At 40.6% G+C, this 24140-nt stretch overlaps 1 protein-coding gene across 1 annotated transcript in view; it reads left to right on the top strand.

Annotated features, from left to right (window-relative positions):
• Window positions 1-24140, top strand: part of LOC140481772 (uncharacterized) — a 561406-nt gene that overhangs the window by 207910 nt on the left and 329356 nt on the right. Inside the window, exon 3 of the mRNA XM_072578304.1 lies at window positions 11493-11608. Within this exon, the coding sequence (XP_072434405.1) occupies window positions 11493-11608 (116 nt within the window). The remainder of the gene's footprint in view (window positions 1-11492; window positions 11609-24140) is intronic.

Raw genomic sequence — 24140 nt, 5'->3', positions numbered from 1 at the left:
TGACAGTCAGTGATCCGAAGCCAAGAATTGTACCTAATGAGTGTCACATATTCTTCATTACTTTTGATTCAAAGCCATCTGCATGATCTTGCCAACTATGGTCAGATAAGTTACCAAACTTCAGCAGCCACCTGGTGTAACTGACAGAATTAAATTAAGTAATTTACAGACAATCAATGAGCCAAAATATAAAAGCAAAATACAGCGGATACTGGAAATCTGATAGTCCATGACACCTTTTAAAAAAAAGACACATTTTGATCCAATTATGTTTTATTTTGTGCCAGTGTCGTGTTGATTTTGCCTAAAAATGTGAGCTAGATGCAAAACTCTTAATTAGTAGACTTAAAAACAATAGCTTTAAAATTCAATATTTTCTATTAACTGACAATTGTTAAATGACATTTTAATTTAATGCAATAATACATCATTAGGTTTTACCATATACTGCACTAATTGTGAATTCTGTTGCAATATGGTATGACAAAGCTTTGCTTAAGATAGGTACAAGTGACATAAAGAACTGGTTTCAAATAATGTTTTTGCAACCTGACAATTCTTAAGAGCTTGCTAGCAGGAATTATGATTTGTAAGGTAGAAGGACAAAGAGAGGTTTGTCGAATGTATGGGCAATTAGCAGGTGAAATTCAGTGAAGTGATTCATTTCCATTGGACGAACACAAAGGTACATTAGAAAATGAAATGTGCAATTCTAAAGGAATGCAGGAGCAGAGGGACCTGGACATATATAAGGACAGAACAGGTTGAGAGTATGCTTAATAAAGCATACAATATCTGAGACATTATTAATAAGGCATAGATATCCAGAATAACAAGGTTATGTTAAATTTGTAGAAATACACAAATTCCGTTTTATTTGCTTGGGATAGGGACATATACATCCCGCAGATAACAGAAAACCATAGATATCAAAATAATGCAAATTCCCTACCTATCATGAAGAACCCACAATAGGGCTCATCAATGAAGCCAGAAAAAACTGGAGTCTAGGGCTAACCTCCCAGAGGATCTGCAATGTGAGGAGTGACTGTGAAATGGTTTGGCCTCAGCTGGAGGTTTGGGATATCTGGTTGGCATGGACGAGTTGGACTGAAGGGTCTGTTTCCATGCTGTACATCTCCAAGACTCTATGTGTGGACACATCAGAGAGAGTGCATAAAAGATTCACAAGAACTTACACAGTTACGGAAATAAATTGAAAAAGTTGGGAGTATTTTTCTTAGAGAAGCAAGAAAAAATTGATAGATTTGTTGTTCAATATCATGATTGTTTGGGGTGTTGAAAAGGTGTTCCCTCTGGTGGAAGGATTGAGAACGAGAAGGCACAGATTTAAGATAATTCACAAAAGCAGAAATAGTGACATGAGTAGAAATATTTATATACAGTGAGAGACAAAATTCTAGAATGCATTGCCCAAGCATGGACTCAGGTTCATCTGAGGTGTTCAAGAGGGAATCAATTAATTATGTAAAAGGAAAAATGTGGAAGTTTACAAGGACAATGTGTAGAAATGGCACTGGGTTCATTGCCCATTTGACATGATGGGCTTAATGGTCTGCTATCTTGTAAGAATTCTGTGATTCAGTGATTTATGGGTATGCAAGTAGCTGCATGGATCAACATCTGATCCATTTGCACTGAAGCAAATAAAAGTTAATTGAGGTTTCATAATTGTTCAAGGGTTTTGATCTGGTTGTGGAGTCGGTGACCACTAAATTGTCATTGAGAGCAAAGAGAGTTTCTTTTAGTGGAAAATTGTTGAAATTTATGATCTGGAAGGCACTACCTAAAATGATGGTGAGAACAGATTCATTAATAAATTTTAAAAGTAAGAGGATTGATAAACAGAAAAAGGATAAAATATGCAAAATTATGAGGAAAATTAATGCTGGTGTACGAATTGCAAGGCTCTCTCAAAAAGCCAGTATGGGCATAATAGTTGGAGAGTATCATTCTATGCTGTCTGATTCCCTGAACATGGAATACCTTGGCAGAAAAATTAGTTGAGCCAGAGATCATTATATCTTTTAATGGGTGAATAAATAGACATTTCAACTACTAAAATGTGAGATGACGACTTAATTGTATATAAAGGGATCTAGGCAAATGGTGTTATTAAATAAGAACAGAATAACTTAAGCTAATGTTGGATGTCTGGTGACTGAGTGTAGGGAATTGACAATAGAAACCAAAGAAGTAGTGGAGATATTGAACAATTTTTCTCACCGTATTCGCTTAACCTGATTCCCGTCCTCAACAACCAACCAGAATCCTTTCAACCCTCCCCATGGACACCCTCTCATCCCAGATGCCGAAAGGGCTTCTCCAAATATGAGTAATTCCTGTCCCTAAGGATCTTCCTCAATAATTTCTCTGCCACTGATGTATGATTTACTGGACTATTGAAGGATTAATTCCACACCATTTTCTTACATCCCATTCATGGGGTAACTTTTCCTTAATTGGTCATCTCCATGAGTAGTCTTTTCTATTTGATTTAGGGAGTCTGTGAGTGGGATTTGCCCACCATCCCAATACACTTTGAGTGTTTCCTCTAACCCTTCTTCATCACCTACCTTTCTATCATTTACCCACTCAAACCTGCTATCCTACCACTTAGTACCCTACCCCTTTACCAACAACATCCTATCCCCCTACCCACCTGGCACCCTACCCCTTTACCCACTGCATCCTATCCCCTTACCCACCTTGTACCCTACTCCTTTACCCACAGTATCCTATCCCCTTACCCACCTGGCACCCTATCCCTTTACCCATAGTATCTTATCCCCTTACCCACATGGCACCCTATGGTCTTATATCCCACTGATCCACTGGCATCCTAAATCCTAACCAACATGCCACTTATCCATGTACCTGACAATCTTTCCTCTCAACCACCTTGCAATCTATATTCTTATTCATCTAGCATTCTACTCTCTCATCATCATGACACTGTATCTCACTACCTACATGCAAACCTAACTCCCTCACCTGCCTGGTTTCTTTCTTACCTTTCTCCCCCACCCTTATTTCCCAACCACTTGTCTCCCTCCTCCCTCTCTGACATAGCTTACACACTTACCTTTTCTTAGTGGATGTCAAACTGGCTTTGGGATATTTAAACATTTTACTCACTGGAATAGAGTAGCTATTACCGTAAAAAGGGTTGTATTTTGGTCATGTTTCTCCAATGCTCCTACGTAATTTGCTGTATTGTATCTGTTGTGATACAATGCATTGAATGTCTGTCCAGAAAACTTCTGGCAATGTAAATGACCAATGTTTTTGTCTGCTTTGGATCATTCTGACCCAGATTGACAGAAAGGACTGATATAATTAAGCAGAATCAGCATGACATTTTTTTCTGAAAGGGAAGTTATGTTGAACTAACTTATTAGAGTTTTTTTGAGAAATTAACAAGCAAGGTGGATAAAGAAATCATGTAGTTGTGGAGTACTTCATTTCCAAAAGACATTTGATGAAGTGTCACAATAAAGGTTAGTACTATAAAAGTTCCTTGTGTAAGGGCTAACATATTAGCATAGGCAAAGGATTTGGAGTAGTGATAATGGAGTAGTGATAAATGGATCTCTTTCTGTTTGGAGAAAGTGAGGACTGCAGATTCTGGAGATCAGGGTCTAGAGTGTGGTGCTGGAAAAGCACAGCAGGTCAGGCAGCATCCGAGGAGTAGGAGAATTGACATTTCAGGCACAAGCCCTCCTGATGGAGAGCCCTTATGCCCGAAACGTAGATTCTCCTACTCCTCGGATGCTGCCTGGCCTCCCTTTCTGGTTGGCAAGCTTTAGCTAGTATAGTGTCACCAAGATATGTTCTGAAATCTCAGCATTTGCAATGGATATCAATTACTTAGATTTTTAATGAAATTTTGTACCTTTAGACTTGGCATTTTTGACATTTTTATTTGTACAATGGTCCTATTTGCTGTTAGCCCTTGCTTCCTCTGCCTTCCACTTTTGCTTTCTGTTTTTCTATCTTTCATTTCCATCTTTGCTTCTCTTAATTTTGTCTGCTTGCACAGGTTCCCTGCTACTCTAGTTTAAATCCATTGTCACGGTATGAGAGAACGCCCCTTTGAGAATATTGGTCCCAGTTCCTGCTGGGGCACAACCTGACAAGCTTGTTTAGATTTTATCTCCCCACAATCGATTCCAGTGCCTCAACATTTCAAATTAATCCTTCTACACCATTTCTCTAGCCTTGCGTTCAATGAGTATGTTATTTTATTCCTGATCTCTTTAGCATGGGAGTGATCCTGAGGTTGGTGCCTGTCAGCAGAGTAGGACGTTCCAGCCAGAGCTCCTCTGCTCCACCTGTTCTTTATCTCTTTCTTTTCTCCATCTCTCTCCCTTTTCTCGGCCTCAGACACCCAACCGCATCCTCCGACTCACTGCTTCCGAAGCAGGGTTGGCGGAGACACCAGTGGTCGGAATGGAGAAGCCAGCAGCCGGAGTGGGGATACCAGTGACCAGTGGTCCGAAGCGGGGATGCCGGCAACCAACAGCTTAGTACGGTGGTGGCCGGTGGTCAGGGCATGTGCATCAGAGCATTGTCCTTTTTAACATTGCTCTGGTTATACTGTGTATAGCTGTAATGTAACTTTGTTTTTCACTAAGGATTGTACCTTGGGACCTGTACCCAAAGTCATGCTGTAAGTGGAGACTTTTAATTGCTTCACTGAACTAATTTGAATTCATGTGACAAAAAAGCTAATTCAATTCAATGAGGTTCTACCTTTTAGTTTATTTCCTAGCTCCCTATATTCTGCTGCATGAAGTTATCCCCTTTTTACTTTCATCACATGAATAATGTAATCCTTACCCCATGATTTTCCCTGCAAAGACTACACAAAAAAAAGCAACTAGCTAAAACGGTAGGAAGAGGAAATTGAGCATTAAATATGCTCACCTGTTTATTGCCATATTCTGCATAATGTATCTGTGCAACCACTGTAATCGGGCCTAAGGTCTACCCTAAAATGTCTTTACAGTTAAAGCCTTTTTTATAACAGGGTGAAAATATTGGTATCAGAAATCACCAGTAATGCTGACACACCTGTAATGAAATGCATTATTATATGTCAGCAAAAGTGTAGCAAACTAAATATCTCTCTTCAATTAGTATTGATTTTTGAAAGGACAGGTCTAAATAACTACTGGATAAGAGCAATAAAACTAAATGTGCTGAATAGACAAGTTAGTGTAGGTTTCTTACTTGCTGCGTGCATTTTCTGTTTTGTTTCTTCAGAAAAATTTGTTCGTTTGTGATTTGAAATCTAATTTGTTGTTCAGGTTTGGCAATTACAGAATTACATCAGCATGTATGGTGGAACTGCGATCTGATCCAAGTTACATTCAATGAGATGCCAACTTCCTCAATAAGAGATGAAAGCTGAATTATATACATTTCCAATACATCAGCATTTGGCACATGACATTCTGAATGTATATTAAGACCAGGAGCTAGGATTTCCTTATTCTAGACTTGTTAAGAAATTTTTAAAAACTAATTGGAAACATTATCATGAATTGCATATGTGTCAGAGGCCTTGTTAGAAAAGATGGGCATCTGCTGCCACTCAAATCTTCATCCATGCTTTTAGATATTGCAATGACTTCCTGGTTTACCCACCACTACATACCCGAATTATTCCAAACCTCTGCACCCTTATCCCAACATATACCCACCATCTCTATTGTTCTTGACTTACCTTGGCACCTAATGCGGCAGGACATTCATTTTAAAATGTTCATCCTTACTTTCAAAACCTTTTGTGACTTCACCCCGCTTAATTCTTTAAACTCCTATATATCCTACACCAGGATATCTGTGTCCATTCATTTCTAGCCTCTTTCATCTTTCGGATTTTAAATGCTACACTGGAATTGAAGTTCATCGATTCCTTGCCTGAGCCTTTCTGTCTATATATCTCACTGACCTCCATGAAGACAATTCTTAAAATCTATCTGTTTCACCAAACTTTTGGTCACTTATTCGCTTATATTATATTTGACACATTTCTGAAAAACACCTTGGTTGTTTTACAGCGTTATAGCCACAATACAACCCTTGACAAATAATGGAGGAAAGTTCAATCTCCAATGCTCCTACTTAATTTGCTGCATTGTGTATGTTGCGATATATCATGCATTGGATGTCTGTCCAGAAAACTCCTGGCTATGTAAATGGCCAATGATTTTGTCTGCTTTGGATCAGCAACAAACACTCTGACCCAGATTGTGTCAGAAAAGGCAATGTCTGAAGAGGCTTTATTTCCCTCTTGACACCATGAAAAGATCTGCCAGCTGTTAGAAACTGACATCAGAATGATGTCTTATCTGTGGTTGAGAACATGACAACAACGTAAGTAACAGCCAGGAAAACATTTTTCAGGTCATGAGAGTACTGTTCAGGCAAACTTCTGAGTTTCTTTATTTCCACATAGATCCAGCAAAGCAGAAAGTGTCAGGACTCACTGGGGTAGCACACTGGAATGCAAGCCCCACTATTCCCAGAGTCATCACAAAGGTTAAAGATTTTATAAAAGTACACAAAATTCCCCAATATAACAGACTGACAGACCCAGATTGACAGAAAACACTGGCCAGGCCTCTGGACTTAACAAGCATTACTCATTTTTTTTAATCCCTTGTGGGACACAGGTTTCACTGGCTGGCCAGCATTTACTGCCCATTTATAGTTGCCCTTGAGGAGGTGGTGGTGAGCTCCCTTCTTGAACTGCTGCAGTCCACATACCATAGGCAGACATACAATGCAGTTAGGGAGGGAATTCCAGTTGTTTATTACAAGTAATTCATCTCTAGGTATAGGTAAACAGTTATAAACCATTGGCAATTAACTCTACAAATTAAAACTCTAATTCCCCTTATAAACTCCCCTCACATACATACACATGAAGATATAAACAGGGGAAACAAAAAAAACGGATGGAAGGAGAACTGGGAAATCAGTTCAGTTGTCTTTGTTCACTAGATCTTTTGAATTGGTTCTTACTGATCAGAAGGTTTCTTCTCAGCTTTCCTTTTCCAAATACTTCCATTGGTTTGCAAGATGCATAGGATGACTGGATCACTTATGAAAAAATGTATGTGGTATATCATTTAAAAATCCATAACTTACAGCAGCTGCTGAAGGAAAGCTAAATAAAGTTTCTTAAGGGTTAAAGTAGGATTTGACTGCAGTGAACAGAGAGACAGTTTTTGAGCTGGTGAATATCTTATCACTTCACTCCATCCAGTACCAGCCCTAAGCTGTTCAGCTACCTAAGAGCCAATTACAGAGGAACCTCGGTTATCCGAATATCAATTATCCGAATATTGAGATCTCGAGGTCCCATAGAAACTTTACATCAAAGATGTGTTTCCAACACTGATCGTATCTTTTGTTTACAATGATTAAAAATGAACTCGGCTTACTGAAATGCTGCAGAGAATAGTCCAGACATTGATGGGAGCCCTGGCACCGTCTCCAAATGACTGACTGACTGCCCTCTCTTTTTCTCTCCCCACACTTGCCCTGGAGTTCTACATAGACATGTACTCTGAACCCCCTTCCCCAGATAATCTCTCTAACATTGTCCTGTACAGGGCAAAAGTGGAACTTGACAAAAAGTTGCAGTAAAAATTTTGTGTGTGTGTGTGTGCATGTGTGCGCGCGTGCTATTTGGAGACTCACCCCCCCCCCCCTGCCCCCCCCGCCCCCCAAAGGTAGCAGCAGTCTTACTGTTGGTGTCTAGTCCAGCTGTCCCGGAGAGAGGGGGGGGGGGGAGAATGGGGTGGCGTGAGTGCAGGGGGGTGGCGGAGCAGAATGTGGGTGGGGGTGAACAGGAGGTGGAATCAGGCGTGGTTGGGGCTGGACAGACGAGGTGGTGCAGATGGTGGGTTGGGGCAGACGGGGGAGCAGGGGTGGACGGGGTTGGGGGTGGGGGTGAACTGGGGTGTGTGGGCAGGATGGGGTCGGACGGGGGCAGGGTGGACGGGGTTGGGGATTGCACGGGGGGGGGCGGGAGTGGAGGCCGATGGGAGCGGAGGTTGGACGGGGTAAGGGGAATGGATGGGGGTGCGGGGGCTTGCGCATGCTTTACTGATGCCTAGTTTCCTGAATGGGGAACGGACTTAGCAAGTGCTCCCAGTGTCAATCCCATTGAACTGATTGGGGTGCGTCTGCTCAGAAACAAACCCTGAGACAGAGAGAGGGAGCAAGACAGGCAAAGATAGGAAAATAGAAAGTTCAGAAAACTCCGAGCCCCAGAGGAGAGGCATTGAATTGATTAGCCGAATAATCAATTATCCGAATGAAATAGTGCTCACCCATCTTATTCAGATAATCGAGGCTCCTCTGTACATGAATGGGTCAGGCAAAAGGCCTTTATTAGCAATAATTAGTCACTCGTCCATAGACCAATTAACAACTTGTTACCAGCCTAAGCTCTAACTGAATGTAAAACCTGTCAGCTCCAGTTAATCTGCACCACATCAGTTACGGCTTGTTCAAGCAGCTGTTTAAACAATGCTTGTCATCAGTGTTACATAACTTGTTTTCCATGACACACAACAATCCTTTAAAACATTGATCTTAAAACAGTTCTTTCTCATTTCAGTCTACAATTTTATAAAGCCTGAAAAGGCACAGTCTTAATAAAAGAAAAAATGGCAATTCTCCTGAATTCTGAGAAGGATATGTGTCATATATTAATACTTCACTTGTGGTTATGAAGGTCCTGTCTAAAAGATCTCATCATCTTTTAACAGAAATGTGTCTACACTCCCCCAGAGTCCTAATATTGAGTAATGCTAGCTATCTCCTGTGCATGTCAATTCAGGATACCTTCATTGCTGAGCTACAAAAAATATGGCTGATTAGCTAGGGGATAAGTTAGGAAAGTATTATAATTTGCCAGTTCAATAACTGCTTGAACAATGAGTACCAGTTTTTAACGGATGATGCACTGAATTACAGAAAACTGGGATTCTGTCTTGCTTGAATTCTGAAGTCACAGTCAATGCAAACAGCTTCCAGCATGCCCCAAGCAATATTCACCTATTTCTTTTAAACTAGGATTATTTTCCCAGAACATTCAACAATGCTTTAACTGGATATAAATTGAGAGAGTATGGAACCTAGAGAGGTACTGTGAAAAGCCTCGGCATCCAATATCAATTAAAGATCACTTACACCTTGTCTAACCATTGGAAAGCCAATTAACTTCAAAGAGAACATCAACTGAACAATGAGACTTCAGATTTGGAGTGGAGATAAGGGGAATCATAGTCAATATATCTGTCATTCCCAATCTCAACTGAGCATCTTCTGAACCAAGACCCAAGAGAAGCCGAATCAAGAGACCGAACAGAGATGCTGAATTGGCAAGTCAAACCAAGAGGGGGGAAGCTAACCAAGAAATCCGCAAAAAGCAGGCTGAACCAATTTCTGAACAAGAGTTGCTGAACATTGGCTTTTCTGAACCGAGAACACTGACAGCAAGAACGTCAACAACCAACAATGACCATCAGAACCAAAAACTGACAACTAGAAGCAACAGTGTGACGCTGGAAAAGCACAGCAGGTCAGGCAGCATCCGAGGAGCAGGACAATTAACATTTTGGTCATAAACCCTTCGTCAGGAATGAGGCTTGTGAGCCAAGGGGGTAGAGAGATCAATGGGAGGGGGGTTGGGGCTGGGGGGGGTGGGGGGAAGGTAGCTGAGAGTGCGATAGGCAGATGAAGGTTGGGGTAATGGTGATAGGTCAGAGAGAAGGGTGGAATGAATAGGTGGGAAGGAAGATGGGCAAGTCAAGAGAGCGGTGCCGAGTTGGAAGGTTGGATCTGGGATAAGGTGGGGGAAGGGGAAATGAGGAAACTGGTGAAATCCATATTAATCCCATGTGGTTGGAGGGTCCCAAGGCAGAAGATGAGGTGTTCTTCCTCCAGGTGTTGTGTGGCTAGGGTTTGGAGATGGAGGAGGTACCTCCTGCACCTGCATGTCCTTGGCGGAGTGGGAGGGGGAGTTAAAGTATTCAGCCACGGGGCAGTGAGAATGGGGGGATGTTACTGTATGACAACACCAGGCATTGCCACCTCAATGTACCAGGGTCTGGATTGGAAGGATAAGAAGGTGTGGGCACATTTGGATGGGTTGGGTGGAGATTTGGGAAATATAAAGCCTATGGGGTTAACAAGATGTGCTAGTAGGAAAGGGATATGAATACTCAGGGCTCACTGACACAGCCATGTCAGTGCTGGAAGTTACTGGAACAGGAGTGCTCGCTGTCATCTTCCACCATGCTGGAATTCAAAAGTGCACAATGTGGATAAAGTGATATTTACAAAAAAGCCTTCTTTATCCATGCTACTAAAGTGCCTTATTAGGTTTTCTTCTTTCTCACCCTCCTCCTCCCTTTCAGTGCACTCCCTAGTTTTGCAGCTGGAATGGAAGGAGCCTACTTGGCTGTTGAGGCCATTGGCTCTGGAGGTTCTTTTAAGTGCTTACATAATCCTTAAATATAAATATGTTTCTTCAACAAGACAATGTCAGAGAGAAACAGTCTTGACTGTGGAAACTCTTTGCAATCCAAGCAGCTGACAGTTCCCTCTCATGTGTTTGCCTATTGTCCGATTTCTTTGGTGCTTCCAATTGTTCGGAGAAACCAATCCTACTTAGATTTACTACTGGGTTATGTTCAATGGAAATGCCACAATTTCACATTATAATTTGGCAATGAGACCTGGAAAAGACTCTGGTTTACAATTGATACTGTGCGTGGTAGGCACCATTGTTGCCCAAGAAATGATATGTGATTATATGTTGGCTCTCTGTAGGGTAACAGGGACAATGTGGTAAGTGCCCTTCAACAATTTCTACACCATGCTCATATCATTCCTGCTTGACCTGGTGTCCCTCAAATTGTCCTTTAATTCCTTGGGATGGATTTCAACCCTGTATACTAGTAGAAGTCGTGTAAAATAAATGGAAATAATAATCAGGAACAATGTAAAATGATCTTGCAACAAGCTTTCACATTTTGAGTCAAGATTAATCTCATTGTTACAGGTACACATTTTATTTCAGCATTACGCTAATCAAACAAGTTATAACAGAACTAGAAAGGGTATCTGAAATCTGTTTTTATAAGTTATTTTATAGCTTATTGATATTTCTTTAGAATCTGGCCAAGTGCCTAGAAATTGACTGATTCATAATTTAGGACACAGACATAAAAGTAATAAGTTGAGTCATTAATGCCAATTTAACTACAGAATGAATTCCTTTCTGTAACTGGAGTGAAGATAAACATTTACAAGATCTGAGTGCTATGAACAGAATATTGGAATAGTCATAAATGAATCAGACATACTTGTCTCTATAGTAGATCTGAAGTCTTTTTGATATTCACTGTGGGAGCTAAATATCATCAATCTTCTCATTTCAGATGTGTTCTCGTGTGGTAGCTCCAGAAAAACTCATGCATAGAATCAAGCATTGGAAAAAGACATACACTGTGAAGGATCGAATTCAACTATATGAGTTCATGGACATATTGTTACTGTAAGTGTTGAATCTTCACTTAAATATTGTTTTCCCCTTGGAGACAATCTCTGAAAGTATATTATGTTATCTAAGTAACATGGGAGTAGGGGTTTACTAGTGAGCCACTGAAGCTTGCTACATCATTCAATCAGATCATGGCAGATCAAGTTTTTCTGTGCTTGCCAAGACAGCAACTCTTCCATGCTGTGTTTTTATTGAATTCCCAATAAAATGGTCAGTTCCAGTGTGTGAGTACCTTATGGTCGATGTCACTTTACTACAGCAGACCAGAAAAGACATGACTGTATGTTAATCCAAACATATACTTCAACTTTTTTTTTGTCCAGTGACACCAGCTTTCTGAGGGAACGAGTTTCAAAGTTCCACAGACTTTTGTATGAATAGTACTTTCTTGCATGACTCCCAAAAGCCTAACTTTAATTTTAAGGTTAAGATCTCTTGCTCAGGATTCTCACAGTAGCAGAAATAGTGTTTCTATCTCAACTCTATTGAGTTGTTTCATGTGTTCATGCACACCCTATTGAATCTTTATATAATTTCAAATGCCTAAGTTAAGATACATATCCTTGCTGTGTACCACCTCACTGTCTAACATTGGCCACATCTGAAACTTAGGAGGATAGGAGATCAAAATTGCACCCTTCAATACTGTGTCTTTGACAATGGCACCCTTGTACTGCCCAGAAAACCTAGAATTTTGGTTGCTTTTGTTAAGTGTGTTTTCTTTTTCAGTTTGGCTCTTTGGTATAGCTTCAACATAAAAACATATGAAAATAGCAGGTGCAGCGAAGGCAGAAGAATTGGGAATAAGGAATAGTGTTTTTACAGGAGGCGGGGTGGAGGAGGTGTAGTCCAGGTAGCTGTGGGAGTCAACAGGTTTGTAGTAGATGTCTGTGTTGAGTCGGTTGCTGGAAATGAAGCTGGAGAGATCCAGGAATGGGATGGAGGTGTCCGAGATGGTCCAGGTGAACTTGAGGTCAGGGTGGCAGGCGTTCGTGAAGTTGATGAACTGTTCAACCTCCTCGTGGGAGCATGAGGTGGCACCGATACAGTTATCGATATAGCGGAGGAAAAGGTGGGGAATGGTGCCGGTGTAGCTGTGGAAGATGGACAGTTCCATATACCTGACAAAGATTCTGGATTAGGGGTGCTGGAAGAGCACAGCAGTTCAGGCAGCATCCAATGAGCAGCGAAATCGACATTTCGGGCAAAAGCCCTTCATCAGGAATTATACCTGACGAAGAGGCAGGCATAGCTGGGGCTCATGGCTACCCCTTTTGTCTGGAGGAATTTGGAGGATTCAAAGACATTGTTGAGGGTGAGGATCAGTTCAGCCAATTGAATGAGTGTGTCAGTGGAAGGGTACTGGTTGGGTTAGCAGGACAGGAAGAAATGGAGGGCTTGGAAGCCTTCTTCATGGTGGATGGATGTGTACAGGGACTGGATGTCCATGGTGAAGATGAGATGTTGGGGTCCGGGGAAACAAAAGTCATGGAGGAGTTGGTGGATGTGGGTGGTGCTACACACATCATCTACTGTGTCCGTTACTCTTGATGTGGTCTCCTGTGTATTGGGGAGACAGGACGTCAACTTGTGGAGCATTTCAGAGAGCATCTCCGGGCCACATGCACTAAACAACCCCACTGCCCTGTGATTTAACACTTTAACTCCCCCTCCCACTCCGCCAAGGGTAGGCAAGTATTGGGCCTCCTCCACCGCCAAATCCTAACCATCCGATACCTGGAGGAAGAATGCCTCATCTTCAGCCTTGGGAACAATGTGGATTTCAACAGTTTTTTCACTTCCCCTTCCCCTACCTTATCCCAGAACCAACCTTCCAAGTTGGCACTGCCCTCTTGAATTGTCCTACCTGTCCATCTTCCTTCCTACCTATCCCCTCCACCCTCCTCTCCAGCCTATCATCACTCCCACCTCCATCTACCTATTGCACTCTCAGCTACCTTCCCCCAAACCCCACCCTCCCCCTCCCCATTTATCTTTCAGTCACATTGGGCCACCCCCTCATTCTTGATGAAGAGCTTATGCTCGAAATGTCAACTCTCCTGCTCCTTGGATGCTGCCTGACCAGCTGTGCTTTTCAAGCACACCACACTCTTCGACACTAATCAATTAATGATCACAACTTGCGGATGTGGATGAGTTTCATAGATAAAAGGACCCACATAAGTGGTTATATTCTGCATTGGTTTCAGAGCCTTCAGAACAGGTGCTGATGAAGAGTCACTGGACCTGAAACATTAATTCTGCTTTCTTCTGCAAATACTGGCAGATCTGCTGAGTTTCTCCAGAAATGTGTTTTTGTTTAATATTTCTTATTTCCACAGTTCTTTGTTTTACATTAGTCAGTGATAGGAACCTGGTTTCAGTACTGCAAGAAGCTCAATGATCTCTTTAGGAAGGAACAGTGTTAACTCCACACAATTAATTCTCCAGGATTTTCTTGTACAGTTTCTTCATAGGGCAATGCAAAGTGATGCATTTCTCTCTCATCAGACATGTATTTAGATCCTTCTTGAACAACCAACACTGACTCCCAATCCATATCTTAGTGTCATTCCTAACCCATCTCTTACAGTGATCCTCCCACAAACGTTGTCACTCTGCCATGACATCATAATCTATTTTTACATTCACAATTCTCCACCTTTTCCAAGACAAGAAAGCAGAGAACTCCTTGAGAGACAGAAGACCAAAGTGACAATTAAGTGAGGAGGAGGGTTACAAGATCAGTTGTGTTGCCATTGGCAATGGAGTGATGGAGATCTTGCAGATTTTTTGGTGACAGAATTAGTAATCACATTGCCACTACAAAACAATAATCACTCATTTCAAAATTGCTATCTCCACTAATTAAATGTGAACGCCTACACAACAATGAATTTTAGCTTTTCAGCATCCACAGTTCTTTCAGTTTTTATTGACCTTTTCTCAACATCAATTCTAATTCACATCATCTCATAAAACTTGGAAAAAAGGAATAGATTAGTCCATTTGGCCCTGCTGCACTATTCAACAAGATGGCGGCTAATCTGACTGTGGGTTTAACTCTATTTTCTTGACAGTCCCTATAATACTCAATATTTTATAGATTACTGTCTGAGAGAAGAAACATCTTGGATGTTATGAAGGATCTTTCAATTTAAAAAGTTTGGTTGTGATTTATTTTCTGTTTTGACCACTCTCCTGTTCTTCCTTGCTTTTGTCTGTTTTGACTCCATGTGTAAAGAGTAATGCAGTAGTCGTTGTGTGCAGGCAGGAATGGCACAGACCTTAGTGACATCTTTGCTGCTCCTTTTTGAATCAGTCTGTGACTGGAAATAGGGAAAGGCAATTCAGGGAGATTTACACCAACCCTCATTTGTTTGCTCAATTACTTATCTTTATTTATCATACAAGAAGGAATTACATTTCTATAACAAGGATCACAAAATGTGTAACAATGAGACGCATGCTGCTTGCAGCACAAGGAACCCATGCCAGCAAACACAGCTGAATGCTTCATCGAGATAGGTCAACCATTATAAAGGCCAGTCATTCCCTACAGACTCACAAATCTGATGTTGGCAAGTCTGTTTTTTTTTAATGGTTTATCACAGAGCAGAAACATTGGCAATAACAAGGCAAAGTCAATCTGTACCTTTGGAAGATTTTTACTTTTTAACGAATTGACAGATTGATTAAAATAACCAAATATTATGGTAAACAGATTGAAGTGTTCTGGAAATTGATGACCTGGACTTTGAACTCAAAGAAAGCTGCCCGCAAAGATATCGCAATATTTGCTGGAAAGTTCCCTATTTCTTAACAGCATTTTAGGTCCTCTTAAACTGTGAAATCAAGGCGATTCTTTGGTGTGTAGCAACAATGATGTCAGCAAGCAGATAGGCGACCAATTAAATTGACGTGTTTACACACAGCAAATCCAGAGATTAAAAACATTTAAATTTAATTTTCAGATAAGTGAAGTAAATGAACAACTGCATCAAGATAGAAGCTCAAATAAAGAAAAGCAGACAAAGATAAAAAGAATATAATTTGTATTTAAAATGTGACATTTTTAATCATAGTGGTAAATTTACATTCCTCGATGATAAAGTTCAGTTTTGAGGACCTTGTCAGGACTTTTAACAATAGTTATGAAGTAAGCCTACTGTTAATACCCCATTACCCTTCATTGAATAAGATTTTTTTTCCCAGGGTTGTTACAATAAGACCAATAGTCTTAGACTCACGACTGTAAAGGATGTGGCAATTGTGAGAACCTCAGAAACATCCTATGCAGGAGCGTAATCTTATTTACAGCAGTATCTGGATTTTTGCAAAATTTTGCATTAATCCAAACTCGTGGTGTTGCTGTCATTTTTACTGGAGTACAATGGAGAATGCTGACAGTTTGCCGTCATTATCAAATCAAAAGCTGGGCAAATATTTTGAGCATAGCTTTCTAACTTGACTGACCTCTTCTGACTGCCACTGCCTGATTGCTACAGGACTGGATGCCAACCTTTCCAACCAACAAGTTATTCAGATGAAGGGATACAGCTGAAGAAACAGAACTAAGAAGTGCAAATTAATCAATTTCAGAACATATTTCTTCGAGCTTTCTGACCAAGGCTAGGTCCGATCCAGAGCACCATGGTCTCCAAGGAATCAGGTCCTGAATCATTCCAACAGGAGTAGAGATGAACCTCTAGGTACCAATCTGATCTACACTGTCTGCCCAGCAATGGGTCCTCAAGGGGTTATGACAACCTGCACTTCTAAATGCATGATATAGTCCCCAGAGGCATATGTTGGAAACATTTTTAAAATAATACTGAATCTGTCTGGCTACATATGAATAAATTTTCATTGGTTATCATGAATTTAGAAGTTCTAGCTCAGAGGCAGGGAAGCTACCATTGTGTCAGAAGAGCTCCTTTAATGTTTAAACAAAGTTAATTTTTAACAATTGTCGGTGACACGCTGTAATACTAAAGCAGGGACTTGCAGTGAATTATACTGAACACCTCTGGATTTCCATCTTAGACTAACACATCATGAATGTGACGGAAATCCTTTAAATGCAAAGCTCAGACATTAAATAGCAGTTAAGAATGAGAATACTTCCATTTAGAAGTTATATAGTTATTTGTTTTAGAAGGCTGAATTATAAAATATTAGCAAATGTTATGAGGCAGCCTATTGATGCAGATTTAAGATCATCCCATTATCCTCTTCTAACCTGAAAACGTTAACACCTTTGATTTATGATTATGTAAAGGGTTGGAAGCTGTCAATATTTTATACAGTTCTTAAATGTGTGTACGGTAATGGTTCACTGAATTTCAATCAGGTGTAAGAATCTTGACTAACACTGTATTCCCTTTTCCATTGACGGAAGAATCCAGCAAGGCTATGTTACTGGAGGCACAGGAGGCCCTCATTTAAATAAATGGCTGGGGTCTCCCATCTGACCACTTGATAGCCTGGCCAAAAGTCAAGAGAATGAACAAACAGCAGGAGGCCATAGTTGGCAACTGCAGAAATATGGCCGTTTACTATTTGTAGTTTGGAGCTCATGGCCACTGTCACAAAGAGAAGGCAAGACATTGTCAGGTCTGGGCTTGGGGGAATGAGAGAAGCTAAAATCCTGGTACTCGTTCCTAACAGCCCCGTGGGTATACCAACCCTTCAAGATCTCCAGAGGTTCAAGAAAGCAACTCACCACTACCTTCTGAAGAGCAGTTAGGGACAGGCAATAAATGTTGGCCTAGGCAGCAATGTCCACATCATCTGGATAAATGAAAAAGACCTCTGCATTGTTGAATAGCAAGCAGCTCATCGCAGGAAGGATGCAGGGATCAGTTTTGAAATATGATAATTATAAATATGATTTTGAAATTATAACCACAGGCCTGGGACCGCCAGCTCACCATTAGGCAAAACCTGGTCGGGCCCAGGGGTCCGTGTGGTAAGTTTAATATAACTTTTCAGGAATTCTGATGGCTAAAGGTTGCTCATCCAGACCACATTCAAGAAGACTTTAACCTTTCTTGAACCACATACCCCTGTAGTACAATCACAAATATCCTTCACTCCTGATCCTCTCACATGTTGTCATTTGGTTGGGTAGGAAACTCCACCCTTTCATTCTCCATGTCTCCATGCTTGGTTCTTTGGCTGCTTACAGATCGTGAAATAGTGACTTTATTCAATTTCTTTACATTGAACAAGTCAATGTATATTGCATGGTGTTATTTTACAAAGATTTGCGATCATATCTTTAAACAATTATCCATCAAGCTGTTGTTCTTGGCAGGCCTCAGGATCCGAGCAACTGGATAAAGGGACTTCCCAAATATTCCAGAAGTTGAGTCTATCATCCTGATGAAATTGCGCAAGTTTCCAGTTGCCATATGAACTCATTAGGTAGTTCGCATTGGAGAGGATGGAAACAAAAAAGACTGCATAAAAATAGATTAATGATAGACTGGTTTATCTTACAAGTAACTAATTCTTCATTTGTTCCACACAGAAGCTAGCTTTCTCACATGCATTTTTAAGATCATCAAATGTCTAGATATGCACTAAATAATGTTTCAGAGATAAACTACTCCTATCCTGAAAATGGATATAAGGATTGCAGAAGGATTGCATGATTAATCCATGCCCTTTAATTGCATTATAGATAAATATGCGTTGGCTCCTGTGGTTTTCTTTCAGATGTCCACAGATGTTTGATCTCTCCACGCTTCAGGCTCACTGCCTTTATTCCTGATGAAGGGCTTTTGCCCGAAACGTCGATTTTGCTGCTCGTTGGATGCTGCCTGAACTGCTGTGCTCTTCCAGCACCACTAATCCAGTACCTCGTAGTATCTGCCACCTTTCCCAGTATACGGTACTAAAGTAGTTCACTGCCAGCAATCCTCCTTTGCCTTGATCATGCTCAAGTGAAGAAATGTATTTATGAAATGCATATATGATAGCAACATTTGGTTAGGCATAATTGTTAGTGACTTATGAAGCTGGTACAGATAAACTTGGTCCCTCCAAATGCTAGAGGAGATCTCTAGCAGCCACTGCAACATGAATATGAACACCTTCAGAACCATTATTTTGTACAACTCTCTTTTTTCTCCCCCATAGTTAATCCATCATTCAACCATGAGTACTGTATTGCTATATTACATGTGCCACAATTCAATCAGTGTTACTCTGAAAAAGTTCTCTTATCTTTACCTCCAATGCATTCTCTCTTTAATTATCTTCTCTCTTAATTGTTGCTGTTTTAGAGGTTGATGTTTACACTCTTTTGTATTATTTTTACAATTTTTGTGTTGTTTCTACTTTTAAAGTAATGAAGAGAAATTAAAGTTAATGTTTTGCTCTGGTGACCCTTTCTCTGAACTACTTCCTTGATATAGTGATATCTGGCTGCCTGAAAGGTATAGTGCCTGAAAAGGTATAGTGCCTCTTATTATAACATTGTGGTGACAGATTTCTGGTAAGTCCTAATTGTCCCTCTACCCTTCCCTATTGTAACTCCAGCGTCTTCCCTGATGCATTTTTTGCTTGAAACACAGCAAAAGTATCTTCACTTGTACACTTTTCACAACTTTCTCATGCTTCTCAGTGATCTCCTGTGCTGAGCTGACATGCTTTATACATACATAGAATCATAGAGTCATACAGCACGGAAACAACCAGTTTGGTCCAACCAGTCCATGCTGAACATAATCCAAAAATAAACTAATCCCACCTGCCTGCTCCTGACCCATATCCCCCCATACCTTTCCTATTCATGTATTTGTCCAAATGTCTTATAAAAGTTGTTATTGTACCCATATCCACCATTTCCTCAGCAAGTTCATTCCCCATGCAAACCATCCTCTGTATAAGTAAATTTGCCCCTCATGTCTTTTTTAATCTCTCTCCTCTCACCTTACAAATGTGCCCCCTAATCTTGAAATTCCCTATTCTAGGAAAAAGACAGCAACCATTAACTATCTATACCTCTCATTGTTTTATAAAATTCTATCAGGTCTCCTCTCAACCTCCTATGCTCCAGTGGAAAAAGTCCCAGTCTATCCAGCCTTTATTTATAACTCAAATCTTCCATACCTGGCAACATCCTGGTAAGTTTCTTCTGAACCCTCTTCAACCTTAATAGTATGTTTCCTATAACTGTGTCATTTAGCACACTTCTCCTCATTTCTCAGTACATTGAGCATTGGGAGCTGGAAAGTCATGTTGAGGTTGTCCAGGGACATAGGTGAGGCCTCTTCTGGAATACTGTGTTCAGTCTGAAGTTGTTCACCGAAAATTGCAAAGGAAGTCCTCTTAGCATCATTCCTATGTCCTTGCATGTTGTGTTAGCTCTAGATTTTGTCTGTAAATTGCTGATGCTGGAATTGGGGACAGAAATTCTGGATTTCAGTGCCCATTTCTCAGCTTGCAACTTATAGAATTCATGGATTGCCTTAACTATTTTGCAACAGTTGCAAGTAATGTTCTACAAAAGGAGAAACTGCTAGAAAAGCTCAACAGGTCGGGCAGCATCTGTGGAGAGAAATCAGAGTTAACATTTCTAGTCACGTGGCCCTTCCTCAGAACAGTTTTGAGGCTGGGAATCTGAGTCCATGTTGACGTTAAAAGTCCAAATCCAAATCATGTGCAATATGCACACATTGTAATTTTAAGTGAACAAATTTAAATATCTGTATAAACCATGTCAGCTTAGTATCATAGATCACTCAGAAGTGTGAGAAAGTTATAAAAAGCCTACAAGAGAATATCCCTTTGCTGTCCTTCAAGCAAAAAATGCAACAGGGAAAATGCTGAGGACGAGAGTCTAAGTCCACACTGAAGCTGGGAGTCTGCGCTGGTCTTCATTCCAGACACCGCTGATGCTGTCCGAGGATGGGAGGTAAAAAAGAGACAGAAAAAAAAGTGAAAGAGAAAAAAAGTTAAGAAATAGATGAAGCAGATGTGCTTCCGCTCAGGAGTCCTACTCTGCTGCCATTTTGGAAAAGAAGAGCTGAAGCCCAATTTTTCAGGCACATATTAATGAATTGAAATCTGCAGCCCATTCTAAAAGATGAAACACTTAACAGCAATCTAGGTTTGTTCAATATATTGCATCAGTGTATGACACTATGACCTTTTCTTATACATTCTGTGTCCTATGGTCCTACTCCACTAACTACCTGACAAAGAAGCAGCGCTCTGAAAGCTTGTATTTCCAAATAAACCTGTTGGACTATAATCTGGGTTGTGTGATTTTTAACTTTGCCCACCACAGTCCAACACCAGCACCTCCACACCTTGATAAACTAAATAGAACTGACACAAACTTTCATCAGTTTATCCAAGCAGCAAAAGTTTAGTTTTCACTATAGTCTATAACCTGGTGTTGTGTGATTTTTAACTTTGTACACCCCAGTCCAACACCAGCATCTCCAAATCAAAAAAAATGTTAAGTTAACATAAGCCATATCAACTTCTTCAGAGCAATATTCTCCTTAAATGATATTAGACCTGATCCCACTCAAACGACTTGGTCTGTTTCTAGTGTGAGCTCTGGGTACCTGAATTGGGTATGTACACAACACTAAGCCAACACTTCCTTTTTAGACAAACAGGAGGCTAGAAGAACACAGCAAGCCAGGCAGTGTCAAAAGGTGGAGCAGTCAATGTTTCAGGTATAACCCTTCTTCAGGACATAAAGAATGCTGAAGAAGGGTTTTACCCAAGAATTTGACTTCTGCACCTCCTGATGCTGCCTGGCCTGCTGAATTCTTCCAGCCTCCTGCTTGAATACCTTAGATTCCAACATCTGCAATTTGTTTTGTCTCTAACAATTCCTTTTTGTCTGCCATTTTGGTCCCAGCCCTGCCCTGCCTAATAGTTGGAGCTTGGAATATGCCCTGAGCTGCAGAAGCAGAATCTCATTGCTCCTAATTATGTCTGATATCAATTTGAGCAACAGAGGGCAGATGTGAGCAGTGCACCAGCCTTTCCAGAGAGTGGTGCTCTGAATGTTTCAACATCATTTCAGTGTCTCAGAAATCATATCTTTCCACTATATCTTTCTGCATTCTTACTGTAACACAGATAATAATCGAGAGGTACACTAACACCCAACATGCTATTATAGCTAAAGCCTCTTAAGTTAGCCCTTAAGTGAATTCTGCATATCAAACTTCTCGTTTGATGTGTATTTTGCCAAGTGAATGACAACTGATTCTTTTGAATCTGCTAAGTAATGTAATCACTCGGTAAAGCATATTATAATCAATTGCCACTTTTTTAGATGTTACACACATAAAAATTAGAGAACATGGAAATAGTCTTTTTAATCTGTAATGCAGACACTTAACAGAGCTTGATAAATTCAGTATCACAGTTGTATGTGAAATAAAGGTCGGGCTGTATTTTAAAATAGGGTATTTCTGGTATCATTTAACTCAATCACCATCAACATCAACAAGTGAAGGCTGAAAGGTTTTTATTCATGTCACAAAGCAGAATAAAAATGAACAAGAAGAAATTTAGGAAAATGTACATGTTGTAGATCGGAATAAGAATGTTTCTAAATGTTCTGTTGGAGAGAGTGGGCTGAGGTTTTGGACCTCCCTGTGATCTGGAATGGAAGCAGTGGTAGCACACGAAAATACTTTTGGTGACCAGGTCTGTATTGAGATGCCATCCCAGGTGCTGGGAGTGTTCATCAGGGCATAAGGAGGGCAGGGTAGAGATTTATTTCCACTCTCTGTTGACTGAAGCATGTTCGAGTTTTTAGGTAGCGTGTTTGAGGTAGAGGTTGAAATCTTTATAGGCACGTATGGGTTTCACACACTGTTCATTATTGATCAGCTGAAAGGACTTGGCTGCAGAAGAACTACTCAGAGCTGCCTCAGGGAATTAGCCTGGTCCGTAAGAGATTCAATGGGAAAAGGTTAGGGGGTGAGGGGAGGTGTGGGGTGGGCTGCAGGTTGCCTTCAGCATTTGAAAAGGAAGTGTCATTGTGCAAGCAAGAGGAATTTAGTGCTTGTATCAACTTTCTGACATCATGGAGACAGAAGAGGGTGGGGCTTTGCCAATGGTAAGAAGGTGCCACATGTCCACAAGAAAGGCTACTGTTGGCAGTTGAGACATGACTGTCAAGATTTTGGGTCCTGTGCATTTGGGGAGCAATATACTTCCCAGAAAGGACAATATTCCAGTAACAAGTGGGTAAGAGAGAAGAAGAGTGGCAGGTAAGACAAGAAGACAATATCACCTCAAGATTCATCGTTGAAGACAAAAATACTTGGAGATGACTGAGACCTAGTGTTGAAGAATACTGCAATTTTTCAGGAAGATGCTCACAAATATTTGTGCACTCTGTCCCAGAGTGCGAAGCAATTATTTAGAAACATGTTAAGCAGCCCCCACAAAGGTGGCTGTTATAACCATGGTTGGAATTTGCAGTAACCTTTTGGAAGCTTCTCAAGAAGAACATAGTCATCAGGAGTCAAGAGGCCCAGGTCCACGTCCCACTTGCTCCAGAGACTGTAGTGACATCTCCAAACAGGTTGATCAGAAATATCAGGAAGTTTCCCAAACATCACATCAGCCAACTAACTCATGATTTGCTTCCCGGAATGGAATGCTACATTATTTTGTTATAAGATGTATAGATTATCTATAGAATAGAATTCCAAGTGTACCTATTTTAAGATGTATTAATTGTAGTGGTTGTAGCGAGTTCATCCAGGTGGACCTCATAGAATATGAATTTTCTGATTGGGGCTGTTAATCTGGTCCATTCAGGCACCCATAGCTGAAAGATATATTCAAGAGTTTCAGAGGTTCTGTCACTCTGAAAGCTGGCTCTCAGGAAGCGGAATCAGTATCAAGGACTTGCCAAGTGTAAATTAAGGGTGACTTGGTGAGGGGTTACCAGCCTCTATTGAGTTATTTCATTCATAGCTTTCCACTTAATCTATGAAAACCTTTGTCTTAATGCAGCATAACTCTCATATTGTTAAATCCAACTGCCTATTTAATTTTACAGTTCTGAACTAGCAAACAGTTAAAGGGTCAACACTGTTCCATGCAACATCTACTGACAATAATCAACACCCCTAACTCTGGGCTAAAAAGGAAATGCTTCAGGCCTGTAAGTAACAACCAGCAACCCATGTTTTGTGCTCCCTGCAATAAAAATCTCCTTTTATCAAAGGACTGAGCAGATGTCACTTTTGAGAAAAATGTAATCAGAAAAGACTTTCAAAGGGATTTTTAAAGGGAAGAAATTGCTACATTCCAGTCCCACAAAGGAATTCAAGATGGCTAACTGCAACTTTGAGCTTTTACAAAAAGCAAGGACATTGATAAATTGGTGTCTCTCAATTCCATAGCAGTTAAATTACTTATCGAATAATCTCATCAGTTGCATTTCCATATCTCCTTGTTTGTGAATGTGTGTGTGTGTGTGTGTGTGTGTGTGTGCGTTGTGAGATTCTCCTCCTCTGCAATGTAT

The sequence above is a fragment of the Chiloscyllium punctatum genome, chromosome 10 (assembly GCF_047496795.1).
Source record: "Chiloscyllium punctatum isolate Juve2018m chromosome 10, sChiPun1.3, whole genome shotgun sequence".
Taxonomy (NCBI): domain Eukaryota; kingdom Metazoa; phylum Chordata; class Chondrichthyes; order Orectolobiformes; family Hemiscylliidae; genus Chiloscyllium; species Chiloscyllium punctatum.
Note: the sequence above shows the minus strand (reverse complement) of the source record. Positions and strands in the feature narration are given on the sequence as shown.